The sequence below is a fragment of the Dermacentor silvarum genome, chromosome 1, assembly GCF_013339745.2.
Source record: "Dermacentor silvarum isolate Dsil-2018 chromosome 1, BIME_Dsil_1.4, whole genome shotgun sequence".
Taxonomy (NCBI): Eukaryota; Metazoa; Arthropoda; class Arachnida; order Ixodida; family Ixodidae; genus Dermacentor; species Dermacentor silvarum.
This window is the reverse complement of record NC_051154.1, coordinates 436,119,313-436,140,202: the sequence shown is the minus strand read 5'-3', so window position 1 is coordinate 436,140,202 and position 20,890 is coordinate 436,119,313. Positions and strand designations below refer to the sequence as shown.

General features: G+C 45.4%; 1 protein-coding gene across 1 annotated transcript in view; it reads left to right on the top strand.

Annotated features, from left to right (window-relative positions):
• The first annotated feature begins 2,419 nt into the window (after nt 1-2,419).
• The window catches only part of LOC119448574 (tachykinin-like peptides receptor 86C), a 382,544-nt gene continuing 364,073 nt past the window's right edge, over nt 2,420-20,890 (top strand). Inside the window, exon 1 of the mRNA XM_049664211.1 lies at nt 2,420-2,901. Within this exon, the coding sequence (XP_049520168.1) occupies nt 2,420-2,901 (482 nt within the window). The remainder of the gene's footprint in view (nt 2,902-20,890) is intronic.

Genomic DNA, 20,890 nt, shown 5'->3' with positions numbered 1-20,890 from the left:
CCGGAGCACCACCTCGACAAGCCACACCACAAGTTCTACAGGGACCGCATTTTTTGTGAATAAAGGCCCGAAATACTGGCTCCGGGCCAGTATTTTCAGCATCTGTTTACGCTGCAACTGTTCGTAGAGAAAAAGTGGCTCTGCCTTATCTGGCTTCATCTTTTTCTTTGCATGCATCTGCGTTTTAACCAGGGAGTTTTCCTACCTCCATGCTTTGCGCGTTTTAGTAGCGCATCTATCCTCCCTCTCATTTCTTTCGATGAGAAATCGTTTTCGATTATCACCTCACTGTCATTCCGATATCTACTTTTTCCTCTACTACGCCCTTACGATAGCTCGTTGTCTTGCGTCTCGAAGACTGCCAGCTGGTCTTTATCGATATGCTTGGCTAAGAATAACACCTAGGCGCTATCGAACCAAAAGCGTCGCGGATTCCGCGCATGGCCCGTATTCTCAAGGCTATTTCTCGTGCTAGTATGTTCCTGAGAGCCTCCCAATCCATCTCTGCAACTCCCGAGTATCAGTGACTGGGCTGGATAGAATCGAGCAAATTGTGATGTTTTGTGTTGTCACTGATCTCGGAGGCGTGCGGGTGTTAGCGCTATGTCAGACGCGAATGCTGGCGGCCAATACCCGAACAGCACTCACGAACAAGAAAGCGCTACAATTTTGGCTCCAGAATATTTCAAATTTGCGCGGCTTCCACCTCGTCGACAAAAGCGGCGTTGTCCGGCCTGCACTGCCGCAGAATTATGGTGACGTCATTTGGAAGCGAAAGTGACTTCCTTCGCTGGGATTCGCCATCCGCGGAAAGACGAACTAAAAAGGGAAGCTTCGCGCGCAGCCTGGAAGATCGTTGAATAAATTCGCCATCCGCGGAAAGCGAACTAAAAAGGAAGCTTCGCGCGCAGCCTGGAAGATCGATTGAATAACTCGAGCGGGCCCACGGCGAGAATCATTCGCACGGGAGTGCTCGCGCGGGACGGTTGGGGCCTTCCAGCGATGCGGCGTCGCACCTCTCCGCCCTGAGACCGCGAACGCGTACGCCTGTGTGTGGTGCGCGACATCGGCGAACATTTTGCTCGTGAACGAGGATTTATTTATTTTCCCCGCAGGTCAACAGCACGTAAGTGGGACAAAACTGTGCGATATCATATTCCGTGTGCGTCATCAAGGAACAACTGCAAATACTTCTTAATTGCAACCAGAAATATATATTTCCTTCAGCACTCAAGCGTACTCGCGTAGGTGTCTGTGGTTTACCCGTTCGTATTGGGGATTACGGAATGAAAACTGGACATTCGTGTGGAATATGTTGCCATGCAACAGTTTCTAAAGACTTCAGAGGGCTGGAAGTGCTATCAAATGTAGACGCCTGTTGAGTGTCGCTCGAACTGTGACGGGGGACCATTGCTAATTGAATATTATTTCGCTTTGTGATAGGCAGTGGGGGGCGTGAAAGTTTGGGGGAAGCTTCACAGACTTCTTACTCGTAAACGAAAAAAAAACTACTCAAGTAGGGATAAGTTTGTGTAGGTTATCCTGCTTTAATTCGGCACATTTCCGAGCTGTCATAATGTTGGAACTACCGGTGTAGCCCTGAAAAAAAAACGTGATAACGGGAAACAGGGTTCATAGACTGCTTTGTATTTTGTGAAAACTGTTAGAAGACTAGTTAAATAGTTAAATGTGGCACAAAAATGCGAAAAACAAGTTTGTACTTCTCGCGCAAAACTTAAACGTTCATTTGCAGGTATTCTAAACACCAGTAGCTTTTCGTAAATTTAGGATAGCAGTTATCTCAACCCAGTAAGTCTACGCATTTCCTAAAGTCACGTCTGAATTGTTACCCCAACTGCAACTGTTTCTGTCACGTCACTCACGACTTTATCTCGGCCACCTCAACGCAAAGAGAATTCGACAAAACTGACAAAAGAGAATTACTTTTTATAGAGATAAGAAATCTCACAGAAGCGACACTTTGCGTCCTCGGGCGACGTCTGAGTCCACTTTCTTCCACGAAGTAAGCAAGTAACGAATGCACGTCTCCTGACGGGGCCGTAACAGTGCGCCTGTTCAGTATCACCCGTTCCTTTTTTTTCACTGTCCTGACATGTATGGCCCCAGGGTGACGTTATAACTGCCGCAATTTGTTTTGCTGAAGAATAGTACGGCGTGTGTATTATAGTGCTGAAGTAGATTGCAGAAATTTTAATTTATCAGTGCATTGGCGGTATTTTTGAAACGCGCTGTGGTAGTGACACTAAAGGATAAATCGGAAGCCACTGAATTTAGAACTCGGCGGACATTACTGTAGCAAAAAAGGCAGTAAAGGTGATAACGCGGTCTTGAAACTACTGAGCAGGCACAAGATGGAACTATAGACACGTACGGCCTTCGTGCGAAGCTACCTGCTAGGATGACTCTACCACCTGAGAGCGACGTCGCTCTCTTGGGTCGACTACTGAACGGTTCGTTGGTGAACGCGGATAACACATCCCTCCTGCGCACCCTGCTCGAGTCTCTGAACGACACTGCTTCACGTCCGCGCGCTCCGGTCATTGAAGTGCACAGCCAGCGGCAGTGGGTGCTGCCCTGGTGGACGCAACTGGTGTACGCCTGCCTTTTCGGATTCATGGTAGCCACGGCAGTGCTGGGCAATGCCACTGTGGTCTGGATTGTGCTCGCTCACCGGACAATGCGCACCGTTACCAACTACTTCCTGCTCAACCTGTCGTTAGCTGATGCCCTCTCGGCCACGTTCAACGCCATCTTCAACCTGGTTTACATGCTGGAGAGCCACTGGGCCTTCGGCGAAGCTTACTGCGTCTTCAACAACTTCATCGCCAATTTGACCGTGGCCTCATCGGCATTTACGATGGCAGCCATGAGCATTGACAGGTGAGCCTTTCCTTGTACCGAGTCTTCCACAATTTCCGCTCTGAACCGCACTGGTCTTTATCGCGGTTGTTTACTTATTGGCAATATTTTGTTTATCGTGAATGTTATAATACGCATGGTCTCTTCGTAGGAAATTACCAGATGGCAAAACTGCAGCTCGCGAGCCTCACGTGGCATCTTAGAGATCCGCGTGCAGCTCACGTGTCTGAATAGAAAAGAAAATGCTTGTTGCGGTTAATTTCACGCTAGTTGTAATTAGCATCGAAATGTCTGAACAAACTGGTAACTTATGAGCAGGTAGCTTCTTTATTACAGATGATGATAGAGTACAGAAGTGATCTTGATAGACTGAATGAAGACAACGGAGGTGTGAAGGTTATGCGACCTCGTGTAGCCTGCTTGAGACTTAGAATGTGTGTCGGACTCCGTGTATTCGGTGGAGAAATATGTTCTCACATTTTTTTTACCTGTATGCTTCAGTGTGTCTCGGGCGGCATTGGGACCTCGTTTACTCACTGTAACTCACTTGGCATTTAACTCTGAACTTGTTAAGCTTCTTCTTTTGCTATATATATTTATTATTACCATTATATGACAAGGAGTAACTGTCGCCATTATAAGGTGAATAAATCTTAGTTTTATTTTCATTTAAAGAAAAAGAAAAAGCGTGGAGGTGATTCTGTTTCATGTTAGTATTCGGAATAAGCTGAATGTGCTTCTATGGTGAACGTGAGGTGGTACATCATCAGAAATCTTAAAAGTAGTCATTTGAAACTTCCATCATTAAAAATATATCTTGTCAAATATAATACAACGGGCCAGAAAGAAAGACTCGGAAGAATACACTTTTTGAGTAAATAGATGCGATAAACAAAGCAGGAATATTAGGGATGGATTCCAAATTCAAGTAACCGAATAAATACACTGGTCCCACACAGACGACGCATACACCAGTTTATGACACATTACAGTCTTTTAAAGTATTAGTTTAAATGACAATAGAACAAGGCCACACTTACGGAGAGTAAATGAAAAATTTCGCTTAGCATTATTTGTTATTTTACGTGTATTGTTTGTGCAATGTGAAGAAAGTATAAAGAATTTCGGTGTACCTCATGCTCGTGTACTTGTCACCACTAAGTGAAGCTTTCTTGGATGTGTGCGCAAGTGTTCGGCTTGGCGTTTACCAACCAGCTAATGGTGATGTTCTGCCCGACGCTCCGAAGGGAAACGAATACGTTCTCATTCCGTTCGATTCTTGTTTTTGGCCTCCACCTTTTCCGTAAGCTGCAGTGCACGCTTTCGTACCGTTTTGTTCACCGTAATTCTGCCTCCGCACTGAGCTGTTCATTGTTGCCGACTTCCTTTTGCTTCCATTTGATGTTGCCCACTTATTCGCATCTTGGCTCTTGTTATGCTCTCTTGCATATACCCCGAGACCCAAGTTTTATTCGGGTGTATACCGAGTGGTACATACCCCCGTGGCTCAAGTTGTGTACTCAGACATCACCCGAAAAGCGTTGAGAAGAGACAAAGAAAGAATCACTCTCCAATACCTCTAGCCAACGCAAATCTTACCATGGTTCTAAACGATTTGCCCAACGTAATATCACTTCTTCTTCTGCTTACTGATAATTAGAAGACGACAATGCTGACTTTCCACGCCATTGGCCGCTTGCGTCTGGAAATGGCCAGTAAGTGCAATGCCGAGATAGAGAGAGAAAATTTTAATCATATGAAAGGCAGAGAAGTCGGCCTGAGATGCATTTCTAATAGAGCTCTCGGTAATGAATAAACATCGCACGCGAGTTGTAACATGCACTGCAACGGAAATTCTGTGGGGGTGATAGTACAGCTTATTCTTCTCTTACATCCCTACATAACTTCTGTGGCTTGGGCGAGACGCATCCTTTCGATTGAACATAAACACTATAATCCAGTTCGAATTCATCCCTGAATCGTAGTTTCTTACTTTATTCAGCAGCTGATTGACGTCGATGTCTATAATTCAACTAGCCGCAGCACAACTCTTAATCATGTTGACTTCAGTGTCGCGTATGCTAATGCAGCCCAATATACCCGAGGTGCTTTTTGTGCTGCCGCATTGATATTGCTTGCGTAGTTATTTCCTTCTGTAAACGACAGTGTGCAATTCCGAATTCTCCTGCGCATGCGCCTTGACCCAATCAATCGCTGTCAAGTGCAACTTTCCTACAGACAACAGCTACAATTATGAAATGTTTTTAATTTGAAGGTAGCAGTGACCCAACCCCATTTGAACACAGCACTTGAACTGGCAACAGTTATGTACTTACACCATTGTGAAATTCGAGAGAAAAATAAACGATTTAGTTTTTCCAGCAGCTAATACAGGTAATTCGTGGATTCGGACACTAATATGTTAATATCTACCTAGCATCTTTCCAGCTAAATACTTTGTCTATGGGAAGCAATTTTACAGTATTCGTGGATGTTGAGGTACTCTGGCATGCTTACTTCAAATCCGGTTCTTCCCATCAAATGGATCCCGGCGTTGCATATAAATAACTTCTCTCAGCAACTCCACAGCCGCCACTAATGAAGGGAATGAGAGGTAAGTGATCATGTAATAACACTCGCATGAACTTTTTTTCTGGTAATATATATTTAATGAGAGGTCGGCGCATTTGTTGGGTGCCGACTACTCCTCGTCGAAGGGCAAACAAGAAATTTTCTAGTTAGCGGTGAGAAGTAAACTTCTCATTCATTGACTCTGCAATAGTAGGGTAAGCTTCAAATGCCGACTACTTTGCCATTCATCTATGTAACTTAGTGCGTGTCTCCATACAAAACAACTACGGCACCAGTAGGGGGTGTGACCTCCATACAGGGTAATGCCTGGGAGAAATAGCTGACACGGCAGCGGCACACGTCCTGTAGGACAGTCATTAGACAGTTTTAGTTTAGCGTGGTTACCGGAATAGTGGGCGTACCGGAATAGCGGGATAGAAATGCGCATGCGCAGTACGCTATACGACTCATACCGTTTACCGTGCGCACGCTATTTCTCAGAGTTAACGTTACCGTGTTAGCGTGGTTTACGTAGTTTACGTAAAACATGGCGGGGGTCCCGGTCGCCCGCTTCGAACTGAATTTGACGTTGTTTTCGTAGAATTCACTTCGTTCGTAGCAAATGAGTGCGTAAACGGCTTTTGCTTAGTCTCATGCAGCTTCGACGAGAGAGTGTTGTGGCTAATCTTCAGGAATTTTCGAGATCGCTTCTCGTTTCGAACGCGCCTAAGCCTAACGAGAGAAATTTTCTCCGAGATGCGAGCTCCACTTGCAGGTAATTTCGGGAGATAGGCGCGACAACGGCATATGGCCTCTGAGATGGCAACATTTTGGAGGCTATGGTAGACAGCTTGTACTGCTTGTCTGTTTCGCTGCAGGTCGGCGGACATGGGAAGTAAAAATACAACGCGCTCCTGGTTTCCATTGCACGGCCTCTCGCACTTTCCGGACGCACACACACATAGACTTAGGTGCCCTATGTATGCGAAATTCAATGCGTACTGGAACAGCGTCCCCCGCGGAAACTACGCAATCACGCTATACTAAAACTCTCTTTCTGCAAAGTTCGTTTGCGGAACGGTAACGCTATTTCCCTTAACCCCGCTATTACACTAACGTTAAACAAAACCTGTCTATTATAAACTACTCAAAATATAAGCGACCTATCCGATTTGAGAGCGCGTCGCCGTCGCAGATACACTACATGTCCGGATGGCACCGTCTGCCGGTGGTTCCATCTCTTTTTTTCTAGCGACGACAGCCGCTTCTGCGTCATCAACGGGACTATGTGAGCAACATGGTCGCTACAAAAGTGGCTATCTTCGACAGCCACGTCGTCAGTTGCGACCCCTATTTCAGGAAATACTTACTCACGCTACGTTATGCCAATAGGTAAGGTTGTGTTGCTGTTGTGGTTGTCCCAGCTAACGTTAGCTAAGATGCTGAAAGCAAAAGAATATATAGTTCTATTGCATTCCATATAAATATATTCTATTGTATATTTGATTTCCTTTGCCGCACTAACATCATTCTACACAGCGAACAGCAGTTATAAGCAGTGTGCCCATTTAGCCCGTCTATCCGTCTCTCCGCAACTTTTTTTTTTACAGTTATTTACATAACAAAATAAATGAATGCCGATTGGTGTCGAGGATAGAACCACAGCTTACACGCTTGCAACCGATTTAAACACGAGTACACCTCCGTTTTTTCTTATTCTTTCTTGGTATTTATCACAACGCAGCAATGAGACTTGCAGGGAGCATAAATGCACTAATGACCTATTGAGAATCTTCTCTATACTTGCTGGGCGACACAGAGAAGTAAAAGAGCCCCATAAAAATTTTGCCTCATCCTTGGGACATGCTGCCCAGGCAACGATCAAATTTTACGACCAACCGTATACGATGAGCGAGGAGATACGTGTAGACTCCCCATCTCTACCGACCGATGCGCAGTATAGGGACGGAATGGCCTCGACATGGTGGGTGTTGGGCCCGAGATGAGTACGCAAAATATTTGCGTTGTCATGTCGGCGTCACATGTGGGACAATGCCCAGAGTGAGCAGTACTAGTGTCGTGAAATTGCACTTTTGTATTATGTTGGAGGGTGTGTGGAATACAGCGAGGAATCTTATATTATGCTATAGCGAAAACATTACAATCGCCGACTTCAGATTCACCTAACCGTGAGTGTCGTGAGACTGCGGAAATATTTTTGAAAGTATTAAACAGGAATAAACGATGGTGATTCTCAAAACTTCGGATTAATCAAATCAACACCTGGGCGTGCTGGTGTCCTTGTGTTTTTATTGCATTCTCTGCACCAAGTGGTTCGAGAATAACGTGATCCACGCGTGAAGAACAGCAATCATAGAAAGAAGGAAACACAGGCTTCGAAGAGACAACCAAATTGCTAAACAAAGATATTTATTCCCCAAGAACATTCAGCATTAGGTAAAATTAACCCGTTAGTGCGAGTCAACACAATTTAATCATTTTTAGGAGTAATGATTGTTGTGCCAACGTTTCTTAGGGTCATTAATGTGTACTGGAGGCATGGTATCCCGGTGGAAATTATCTTTAGCAGGTTGTATATCCGCTATGTAAACGTAGTCAGCTTCCTTGTAGGCTTTCCACCGTTTTAGTGATGCAGATCACATCTTCGCTTAATGGTAAAACATTTTTTGTCTTTATCGGCTGATAGTCTTTTTATTTGCTGGTTGTACCAAGACACTCCTGGATTACATGTTATAAAGCGTGACGGAATTTATTTATGTGCTAGTTCGTGCGTTTTATTTTTGGACATGTGCCTGTTAGTTTCCACTGCGCCATCATCGAAGTTATGTACCAAGGATCAAGGAACGGGTAAACCTCGGTGTGTTATATCAATATAGTTCACTATGGCATAGTTATAGATTATTTTCGTTTCGAGAGTTCGTTTCCTCAAAGGAATGTTTATCCGAAATGAGACAACAAGATGGTCGTTCAAACCAGGCATGTATCAAAGGTCGGGGTGGTAAGATATGAAGTCCAAGGTATTGGGGATGTTCGAAAGCCTAGTTGGTTTTTTAACGAGCTGGTTTAAGGAGAAGAAAGAGCACAAGTGGACAGAAGTCCTTGCACTCCGAAGAAAACGGGTTAATATGCGGATGATTAAGAAGTGCACAATATATTTGGGGAATAAAGTCCCCCATTAGGATAACATGCGCCGATGAATATCTGATAGAAAGAGAATTATGTGCGTCATGCACAGTGGCTACGAAGACACGCGAGCGAGAAGGAGGGTGGATATCCGGCCATAAAAATGAATTCGTAGTTGCCGAGTTTAACGCACGCGGCAGTTATTTCCAGCTCACAGTGAAAATGAATGTGATGCGATGGTGTCGACTCTGATATTGCAAGGAAAGCTTCGCCACCCGGACGTGGCGAGTGATGCCAATGGTAGTTACTTTAGCTTGAGCTGTCACAAATGTCCCCATAGTTCACGTGATGATGCAACCAGATTTCAGTTAGCGTGACAACAGTAGGATTGCAGTAATCAATGAGTGAATTAAGAGAGTCATGTTTGTTCGTAATGCTTCTCGCGTTCACAAGAGCAACCGATATTTGTGGTGCCAGTATTATTACCAGCTAAAATATGTTGCTATAGATTGCCTAATACATCGGGTGTGTTTGCATGATGACAAATTGCACGCTTGAATTCCTCAATATTGTCACTGGTTGCATCGCACAGGTAGCGACGGTTATTATTTGTAGCGTGTCGTGTCGTAAATGAACCGGAGCAGATTTTGGGTGGTTCTTTTCAAACGCAATAAGCTTCTCCCTCGCATGCCTTGTCGTGGGTGACTAGTCTTAGGACACCGAAGTATTATTTGCCTTAGATTTTGAACGCGAGGAAAGTATGCTTTCCTTCACTTTGAAAACTTTTATACCATTGCAGACAACCGCGGTCACGTTTATATGAGAGGACGCTAAGTGCCCCCGGCCTATTCCAGAGTGCTGGCCGTTGGCTGAAACGTTCTGTTTGATCGCGGGCCAAGGCGATCGTCGTCGCCTTTGTCGGCGGCGCCGCAGTCGAAGATAGTGCCTTCAAAAATAGTACACAAACTTCACCTCTTTTTAGTTGTCCTTCAGACATCCCCGCAGTTGGCGCGTGTGATACTCAATACAGTGCCGCACGCACACATGCGCAGGTTATGGGTTTGACTCCCGCCTGTGACAAGTTGTCTTTTCTCCCATTTTAATTTTTTTCCTTCAGTGCATATATTAAGTTCATTGCTTGATTACTTATCATTCGTTTTGATGCTCAAGTTGCTACTTAAAAAAGAGTTCATTTCCCCAGACCTCCTTTTTTTCAAAACAACATAGAGGAGTCGTTGATGCCGTATACTGGCGACACCTCCGGTGCTTCACTTGGCTATGGAGTAAAACTATTAATAAAAGAAAAAAATGTCTGTACAATCCTTGCAATACTTAAAACATTAAATATTGAAATGTAGCAACACACTTAGGACATGTCTCCCGCGAGAGCTTATAGTTGGAGCTCAGTCAACTGGATCTCGGTACATTTATCGCACACTCAAGAAAGGGACATTTAAAGAGACACAGAGCGATGGGGATATTAGACATCGAGTGTTTGCTCGCTTTGCCTAATGCTTTCTTTGTTTTCATCGCCTCCTGTCTACATATGGTTGGTACTTAATATCAAGCCCCTCGGTTCGCCTGATCCATCTCATTTATTTTGTATTTTCTCGGTGCGTCTGCCTCGTAGAGAAATGTACGAACAGAGGCACTCGATTATTATTCAACTCGCGTCTACATACAGCGAAGTGACATTGAGTCCAAGAAAAGCGCGAGGGAAATCAGTCGTTTTCATATTTTTTTCATATCTGGCGGAGGGAAATTCCTGCCCGCCGTGATCGCCCGGCTGCGCTGTAGTTTTTTGTGCTAATTTGTTCCCGAACCGTCGCGGGGCTGGACTCATTTCATGGGAGCGGCTAATTAACTATGTGGCCTGCAGCGGCGAGGTGCTTCGTGCCGGTGACTGTGTCGCGCCCCCTTACAATTTCTTCCTTCCACAACCGCCTGCAACACGGCATGGGCCACGCAGTAATGCCTTTTCTTATCACTCATACGTTCTTGTTATTTGAAAACAAAAAGCTCACTGTAGGCGACGGTTAAATTCTGCTTTAGCTTTCACAAATAATAAAATTTTCGCCTTCATATCGGTATGATAAAGGAAATATCATGGGAAATAAAGTTCCATCGTACCTGCGCTGGCTTTTAAAAATGCCCAGAATTCAGGGTTTCGTGCGTCTGTGAACTGATGTGCTACGACAGCTGCAAGTTGCTGGCTATCGAAGCGGACATCGCCATCTTCTCTCGAGCTTGACTGCGATACCTAGAACGCCGGCCTCAGTCCGGTGCAGCAATGCCTGCTGTGGCGTCCACAATACAAGCACATGCATCAGCAGTCGCAGAGCTATGAGTAGGGCGTAAAACCCCGCAACGCCGATGATACATGCGTGTGATTGTCGGGGATAGCGCGTCCTACTCCCAATGGCACGGGGCGTGCGCAGAGGCACGAGTTCGAGGTTGCGGGTTCAACTCCCAGTAGCATTTCAAAGGGAGCGGAATGCAAAAACTCTTGTCGTCCGTGCGACCACGTATTATGGTTGTCCGTCATAGCCCATGAGTTGACCTGTGGGACGTTCAGTGATTCCATTTTTTACCAGCTCCCGTCAGTCATTACACAAGTCATAAAGCCTTGCATATGGAAAACCAGTTACGTTCGTAATAAAGGAAATATGTAATATCGGGAGAAAAGATAGGCTTCTACAATGTCCGAGAGGAACCCGCAATATCCGCGTGAGTGCGTCCTAGCTCATTAATCAGCCCAAAGGGAACCTCGTCAAACCCTGTAGCTTTGAGTTTAGGAATTTCAGCTTTCTTCCAGCTGAAATTTCTCAGTACCAGCTACTTTTTCGTCTGGTTCTCGTTCATGCTCCATTTTTTTTCTCAGAAACCACCTCGCCATTCCCTTGAAATGATTCGGCTGTTATTTTTCGGGTGATATTTGATTCCGCGATTCCTTCCAGCTCGTTTCTATCTTCGTCTAAGATGTATTGTTGCATTGTTCCAGACCTCCTACATAATACGTTAATGTAGTTCCAAAATATTCTAGGTACTGCCTTCTTTATCTCTCGTATTTCTGAAAATTTACGTTGATTTTCACCTTTAATAATTGATTCAACCAGTATTTGAACCACAGCCTTTTTCTGCTGCTGTATTTGTCATTTTCTGCCTACTTCAACCTGCGGTTACCACGCTTTTTTTTTGCCGGCCTCGTTATCCTTTCTGTCTTTCATATCTAATAGACCAACTGTTAGAGGCCCTACGCATTACATGACCTGTACCAGCTCCATTTCTTTCTCTTATTGTCAGCTAGAATATCTGCTAGCCCCGTTTGCTTTCTAATCCAGACCGCAGTTTTATTGCCCGTTGACATTCTTCGTTCCATGGCTCTTTGCGCACTCCATGAATTATTTTAGCCCGATCTTTTAGCAACAGTAGAATGCAATATTGTACACTTTTCTTTTCACGGATAGCAGTAAGCTCTCGGTCATTATTCGGTAATGCCTGCCGCATGCGCTCCAACCCATTTTTTGTTCTGTAATTTTCCTCGTCATGATCAGGCTCCCTGCTAACTAATTGACCTGGATAAACGTACTCGATCACTGATTCTAGAGCCTGACTGCCGATCATGCGAGGCTATTAAACAGTACCTTTTGCATGGCTATTGAACATTGCCTTTGTATTGTCCATGTTAATTGTCAAACCTAATCTTGCCATAGCCTTGCAGTCCTCATAAAGCCAGTAAAAGTCAAAGTGAAAGCCTATACAGATTGCTGTCGGAGGTCGTGGGCAACTTGCATGTATCGCACGATATGTTTAGTAGGCTACCAATCAAGCTACAGTGGTGGGTGTCGACCGCTCGATTCACTATTTCATGGAGATCTCTCAGTTGAAACACCGCTAAGGATAACTACGCTGTAGGAAAAAAAAAGAACCGCAAACAAAATTTCATGGCGTGATAAACTTTTAAATGATTTAGTTAAATTCTTCTATGACAAAGCACCCTGTAAGTTATTATGCTGTTAACGACACGATGGCCATAACCCGCAGAGCCAATTCTCGGGCAATAGGTACTTCCGGTGTGACAATGATAATGTAGCCGCACGCCGCTCAATAACGTTATTATAATTCCCAGGCAGAGGAATGCGAAAAATGCGATTACGCACACTACTGGATAGTTCGAAATATGTTTCATAAATCGTGCAGTTAAGTTAACGAATTTGTTAGTGCGCCACAGCGTTGTTATTCGACCGCGATTCTTCGACGGCTGATGAAAAACGATAGTTTTTTTACCATGCGAGTAATTGCCACACAATGTTCTGTAGTGACACCAGAAAAGAAGAAGGTGGACGTGACGAATAAAGAATACGATGTAAAGTTTACGGGTTATGACACCATTACTTTTGCTTGCCTCAGAGTTTCACGCAGCCTTTGAGTTCATACCTTAGACCGTATGGTCGCTTAGCGCAAATAATGAAGGAGGGACGGGGACAAGGGGAGCGCCAAAACTTGTCCCCGTCCCTCCTGCATTATTTTCGCTAAGCGACCATATGGTCTAAGGTATGACATGAACCGCCTAGCCCAGCCACAAGTTTTATTAGACTTTGAGTTCATATTCCATGGTTCTTTTTTATTGTCGGACAGTTTGGGCAAATTTCTTTGTATAGCGCAAGTTTGAAAACAACCTCGCGTTCACAGATTCTGTGGTTTGAGTAAATGGTCGTCTTGTGCTTTCCTGGATTGCCTGCGTGCGTCTATACATGTGCTTACACGTGACCCGCGCAGCTGCCTCGTGCCGCGAGGACGCGAGAAATAATGGAGAAATCTGGCGGTTCCGTATTTTTCGGGACAGCTCCTGTTGATTACATATATGCACTTCTTGCTTTGACGAAGGCTGGTCCACCGGCCGAAACCTTAGCAACATATGCTGTGCAAATCCAACGTACATCGTACTCTCTTTTCATCATTATATATATATATATATATATATATATATATATATATATTGTGAGACAAGGTTTAGGCAGTCAGACTCTCATTTATTCTCCCGAGCGAGAGCCCCGCTAACAGGCCCCAAAACGGTGATGATGAGAATGTACAGATGAGAATATGAAGCGTATGAATAATGCTCACACTAATGTCCCCGCGCGCAAGCGGCCAGCCAGCCGCGACTTAGCCAGGAGGGAGGCGCCGAACGAATCGTTTGAGACGCGAAACGTGAACGATCTCTGAACCACGATAACGATGGTCGGAAGAAACGTCGATGGGAGTAACGCGATAGTTCACTGGGGATGTTTGTTCATTAATAATGTAGGGGCCAAGAAAGCGCGATTCAAACTTCTCACACAAACCGGGTGTACGAATGGGCGTCCAAAGGAGAACTTCATCTCCAGAACGAAAGGAGACGTCGCGACGAGAGATGTCGTAACGTTGCTTGCGGTCGAGTTGACTGACTTCTGTGTTGAAGCGAGCACGGTCCCGACATTCGTCAAGTCGCGAGACGAACTGTTCTGGTATACTGGCCGAGGTGTTAGTTGGGTCAGTTAGAAAGCGACGCCGATGGTGAATGTCGGCAAACGGCCGTAAAGGAGGTAGAAGGGTGAGTACCCTGTGGTTCACTGGATGGCAGTGTTGTGAGCAAACTTCACAAAAGGTAAAAGCTTGTCCCAGTTGTCGTGGCTTGGCCCGATATACATTGCTATCATATCTGTTAACGTGCGATGAAATCGCTCTGTTAAGCCATTTGTCTGGGGGTGGTACGCGGAAGTCGTCTTATGAACTGTGCCACATGCTCTGAGTACTTCTTCGATCATTGTTGACATGAAAGTCTTGCCGCGATCACTCAACAGTACACGAGGTGCACCATGACGCAGCACAATGGCACCCAGAGAGAAGCCGGCAACGTCTGAGGCGGAACTAGAGCGTAGAGGTGCGGTCTTTGCGTACCGTGTGAGGTGGTCGACAGCTGTCACGATCAATCGATAACCTGCTGGCGCCATGGGTAGAGGTCCGACCAGATCAATTCCAACGGTGGCAAAAGGTGTCTCGGGACATGGGATGGGCTGTAAAAGGCCAGCAGGAGGTGAAGTCGGTCGTTCCCGCCGTTGACATTGGACGCAAGAAGCGACGTACTTGGCCACAAAGGTAGACATGCCCGGCCAAAAAAAAACGGCTCCTAACGCGGTGGTATGTTTTGTGGAAACCCAGGTGGCCAGCGGATGGGTCGTCGTGAAAGGCTTCAAGGATTTGCGTGCGCATCGAACGTGGAAGAACAGGTACCCAGCGGTGGCCGTCGGTGTTGTAAATGTAGCGGTGCAACACGTCGTTGTCGAGCTTAAATAGTCGCAGTTGTCGACGTAATCGGGCATTTGGTGCAGAAATAGTACCGCAGAGGCGTTGGATGATGCTGCTGCAGTAGGGATCAGAACGTTGACACGAGGCCAACTGAGTTCCGCGATTAGAAGATGGCGTGTCAGTAACCGCTAGAGGTAATAACGTAAGTGGAGACTTAGTCGCATTATCAAGTGGTGAGCAATGGAGAGACGTGCTCGAAGATAATAGTGGCAGGGGGCAGCGAGACAAAGCGTCGGCATCTTGATGCTTTTTCCCAGACTTGTAGACAACGTTGAAATCGTACTCTTGTATTCGGACCACCCAGCGACCAAGGCGTCCAGACAATTTTTTCATTGACGACAACCAACATAAGGCATGGTGGTTGGTTATGACTGTGAAGTGGCGTCCATAAAGATATGGTCCAAACTTTTGTATGGCCCAAACTACTGCGAGGCATTCCTGTTCTGTTATCGAGTAGTTCTTTTCGGCAGCCGTTAATGCGCGACTGGCATAAGCAACGACTCTCTCTCGTGTAGTGGTATCACGCTGTAGAAGGACAGCACCGATCCCATGGACACTAGCGTCGGTGTGCAAACAAGTTGGTGCGTTCTCATCGAAGTGACACAGGACGGGGTCGGATGTCAAGGCTTGCTTGAGGGCTTGGAAAGAAAGCTCGCAGTCGTCTGTCCAAGTGAGAGCAGTGCCCGACGTCAGCAACTTGTGCAGCGGCGACGCCATAGCAGCAAAATGACTGATGAAGTGGCGGAAGTAGGATGCCAGGCCCAAGAAGCTTCTTAATTGTTTTTGAATTTCGGGGTGAGGGAAGCGAATCACGGCAGCAACCTTGTCGGGATCTGGTCGAACGCCATCATTACTGATAAGGTGCCCCAACACTTTGATGTTCTTTCGGGCAAAAAGGCATTTTTTTGTGTTGAGTTGGAGTCCAGCGTTGGAAATGCATGTGAAAACTTCGTCCAAACGCTCAAGATGCTGACGAAAAGTTGTAGAAAAAATAACTATGTCATCTAAATAACACAGACAGGTCTTCCACTTAAGGCCGCGTAAAACTGTATCGATCATGCGTTCAAATGTTGCAGGAGCATTACATAAACCGAAGGGCATGACGTTGAATTCGTAAAGCCCATCAGGCGTTGCAAAGGCTGTCTTGCTCTTGTCCACTTCGTCCATGGGTATTTGCCAGTACCCAGATCGGAGGTCTAGACTTGAGAAATATTCAGCACCCTGGAGGGAGTCAACGGCATCGTCGATTCTTGGCATCGGATATACATCTTTGCGCGTGATCTTATTAAGTGCTCGATAATCAACGCAAAATCGTACAGAGCCGTCTTTCTTGCGGACCAACACAACAGGAGACGACCAAGAACTGGACGATGGCCGAATGATGTCTCGTTTAAGCATGTCGTCAACGTTGTCCGCAATGATTTTCCGTTCTACGGAAGACACGCGATACGGGCGGCGGCGTACAATAGAACTGCCTTCGGTTTCATTGCGATGCACTGCGACAGAAGTGCGCCCCAGAAGTTTGGAGTTAACTTCAAATAAGGCGCTGTGTTTTTGCAGTAGGGCCAAAAGGTCTTCTTTCTGGGCAGCAGTCAAATCGGGATTTATCGCCTCCTTTAGAGCAGTGGCAGCAGCATGATCATCAGTAGTGGTAGACAAAGGTGGTGATTCGGTGTGAAAAGGTGCTAGCGAAAGAGGTTCGGTGTCAGTAAAGCAAGTCACAGTGGTGCCCTGGGAGAGCACAACTGGCGAAGAAGTAGGGTTATGAACAGCGACGAACGTTCTACCGTTCTGAAAACGCACCAGGCTAGGAGTAATGCTAAGCCCACCAGAGATGCAGTGACTGCTGGGTGCAATAAACACAGCACCATTAACAATAGTGTCGGAAGTCAGCGTTAAGATAGGCTCATTGCCCGTGGGAATTAAACAATCGGTAGACGTGACGAAACGTAGTGCGTGAGCATCAACAGCGGACGAAGATTCAGTGTCCGTCATATGAATAGTGCGCTGGCGACAAGAGATGAAAGCTGACGCTAAGGACAGGAAGTCCCATCCCAAAATCATGGCGTAGGTACACGAAGATAGCACGGCAAACTGAATGTGGTGAAGGATACCATATATATATATATATATATATATATATATATATATACCACATCGCACGCGTAATGCGATGTGGGTTCGTTCCCCACCTGCGGACAGTTGTTTTTTCATCCGTTTCTATTTCAATTATTTATCATTTCTTTATTTTAATTAGTAAAGTACAAATAATTTCCCCTATGTTGTCCTTGGTGTCATTGTTTGTTGGCTTCTTATGATATGAACAATAATAATCGCGCCCCTCGGTTCCCTTTCTTCTCGTTCATATATATATATATATATATATATATATATATATATATATAGTAACTCGATTGTTCAATGGGCCAAGTGCTTCTGATTTTTCTATCTATTTATGTACACACACACACACACACACACACACACACACATATATATATATATATATATATATATAAACCTTCCACGAGATTTTGCAATTTCCACTGCAGTATATTGCAATCAATATTAACCACTTCTCGTTTTATCAGAGGTTTTCAGAATGGCGGTGTTTTAATTTATAAAGAATTGACTCGCCATTCCATCCATGCAAAAGTGGATGTCCAGCGAAGCTGTCGAAAACCACCACTACAACTGCTGAGGGGGGTATGCAATTCTTTATTGCTTTAGCGTAATGGCAGTAATGGTAATTTAGAGTAATGGTAGTAATGGGAGTAATGGTAATTTTGGCAGCACGCTGGTGCTACTCGCGTTGTTATTTTTTTACCTTTGCCGCTCCTCGTATTCACGCTGCTCCTCGGGATTCCTAACTATTAGTTGATTACCCATATCGGTGCTGCAACACCAAGGAAATCAGCTGCTAGTCGGGTTCTTTTCTATATGAAAGGCTAGTGACGTAATCGCAACAGTAATCTTTACCGGAAACGTATGCGGGGAGTGCTACGTGCTTCGCATTGTTATCAGGAGCGTCTTATCATCAACGAGGTGATTTGAATGCTTGATTTGGGCTTGTTCTTTATTGAAACGAATGCGGGAAAGTATGTTGTATGCGTGACACCAAAGAATGTATGCACCTATCGCTTCAATCGCTGACGGTGCTTTTTTTTCTAGTTTTTAATCGCTGAAGGTATTTTTTTTTCGTGAGGACACGCCGCGAAAACTCCCCACCAACTAGAGGCTAACAGCTTCGCTGTAAAAATCAACGTGGCGAAGCAACAATACCATCACCGAGTGTGTAGAAAGTACCAGCTGTATCGGGCGCAGCGTGACCGGCATTCACATCGCAGCAATGGTTCACCTGGCGAGCGGGATAAATGACAACAGCAAGGAGTCCTGGCGCGCCTTATCTTCGGTTTGCCGCAGGCGCCTAGCCGCGGCTACAAGAACCAGTTTCGGCGTCCATGGAACCGATACCCGAGCCATTCGTCAGCGCCAGTGTTCAAAATCGGGAAAGCTACTGTGTCGGTGTAACAGCGGGCCCAACACATTTGAAGAGAGGAGCTCAGCTGATGACATAGTCACTCAGTACAAAGGCGGAAACACCGTGCGTAGTCTCGTCTCCCTGCAGATCAGGTCACACACGTACACACACGTTCGGTTAGACTGTGGTTTTGACGGTGTTCCGATTGAAAAGCCTTTTTTTTTAGTGCGGCTGTATCGGAGGAAGAACAGATGTTCTGCGCAGGTGGTTGCAACTAACAAGAAAGCAGACAGCGTTTCGAAAAATCATTCGCTCGTTTCTGTGGAACATAGTCTGCATGACACCATTTTTTTTCTTTCTCCCTGTCTACCGATGTCTCCCTCGTCTGTTCTGAAGGATTGATAATCAGCCTTTCATTAGCATCAAGTCACATCCTGGCGCCGAATGGCGCTCATTGACGGCGTTTTGCGTGGTCGGTGAACATATAACCACGCACCTTGAAACGACCCGTCACAGGGACCTGATTTTCTGCGATTTCGGGCAAATCTTTCTACGCATATTGTACGGGACGTACAATATGCGATAATACAATAGTAGTACAAATATATTGATATATTGTGTTCATTGTTTCGTTCCCATTTTGTATATCTCCTGCTATATGATCGAAATCAGATTGGGCAGCATATGTAAATAAATAAATAAATGTTAGGTAAGTGCCGCTCTAAATTCTCTGAGGACAGCGAGCGACCACTTTAGGCGCGTATTTAACTCCTAAAATTTATTAAGTGCGTTCCGTAACTATTTCGAAAGCTCATAATTCGGACAGTAACGTAAACTTTGCTTCCAGTAGCCCCGAACATGAACAACTCCACCCCATTTGCCTGCAATTAACTAACGTTCTTGAAACTGCGGGGCAGATTCAATTCATTCTTGATGTCGGATACATTTTGCGTGCGCTTCATAAATTATGTTTCTAGCACGCTAAACGCAATTATGAATAGTTATTTACAATAACTGCAGTTTACCTACAAAGGGTCATCGAAATATAGTGCTCGTGTCGCTTTTGGTTCTCTACAGACACCCAAAAGCTTTTGCATGCTTTTCGTTTAACGCCTCGAAACGGGGGAGCCTATGACGGTTTAGGAATTTTCATTTAGGCCGTAATTGCCATACACTGTAGAATTTGCCCGCAAATCGCACATGACATGCATCCACTTTCCTCTAAATATATACACTCGGGTGATGGGTCCAATTCTTTCAGTACACCTGAAAAATACGCACAAAACATTTTCGCTGTAAAATATTTGCAAATTCGCGTGGTGCATGACCGTTTCCGATGGACGGAGCTGGTGGCCAATCCAGCCGAACGAGGCATCCGGGCTGACAGCGACAGCAGCGCCACGTCTTAAGCAGAGACGAAGCGGGACCGAATTCTCCTGCGCGGTTCAGGCGGAGCTTGCAAACTGAAGCTAATCTTGTGACATTGGTTCGAACTTTGTAGGCAGGGCAATACAGCCTGCCAAAACAAGGTCGATCCAAATAGGTCGCGAAGCTTCGGGCTAAAAGGGGTTCAGAACGAATTGTCGCCGACATCAGCAAGGGTGGTTATGGGAGCAGCGATTGCATCGCGCCTTTGTTTGGAGGGAACAGACATTGGGGAAAGAAAAAGCGTTTTTTTTTTAATTAAAGCTCGACAGAGTTAGATTCCTTCAACGAAAATAAAATTCTTAATCAATTTTACATACAAGTGGCGTGAAAAGAAGACAACTCTATGTTAATTGATCATTAGCAATAAATAACTTTTTTCAGAGCCAACCGTAATAGCGCCCAGCGGTAGCAGAAGGCGTTGACGTACGCCGCTGTCACTTGCCATGCAATGCAGCGCTGGAAGTGTGCAGAAAGGCGCGCGCGCTCGTGAAGTTCACCTATTACAATACACCCCTCTCACATGTTCTGTTGTTCTGCTTGTCGACGTTTGGCTGAATTTGGTGACGTGGGTAGTGTCATTGTTCGTTAACCTGTACAGTTAAAAGTAGTGAGTTGCGACAGCCAGATAAGTGTTTACTTTAGTTGCTTTAGTTGCTTTTAATTGTTTACTTTAATCGTTTACCCCTTGTGGCTTGGCGTCCGCCGAAAGGAAGAGCACTCTGCTCCCAAAGCGTTCGTCGGCCTCCAAAGAAAGTATGTTCTGTGCAGCGGTGCGATTTGGACACGCATACGGCTGACATTTTCCTGCATCGCTTTCTGCGCTGAAAGATCGGAATGGCGGAGCATCATATCGAATGGCGGAGCATTTGTATATACAGCTCTAATCACAGGCCTCCGAAAAAAAATGTCATGCCTTTGATAACAAAATGACGTCATTCTGTTTTTAAGAGATAGGACGTCACATTATTCTTTTCAGCCGGAAGTGTTCCCTGCTCACACAGAGGGCGCTAAGCCCCATGAACCACCGATGAGCCGCCA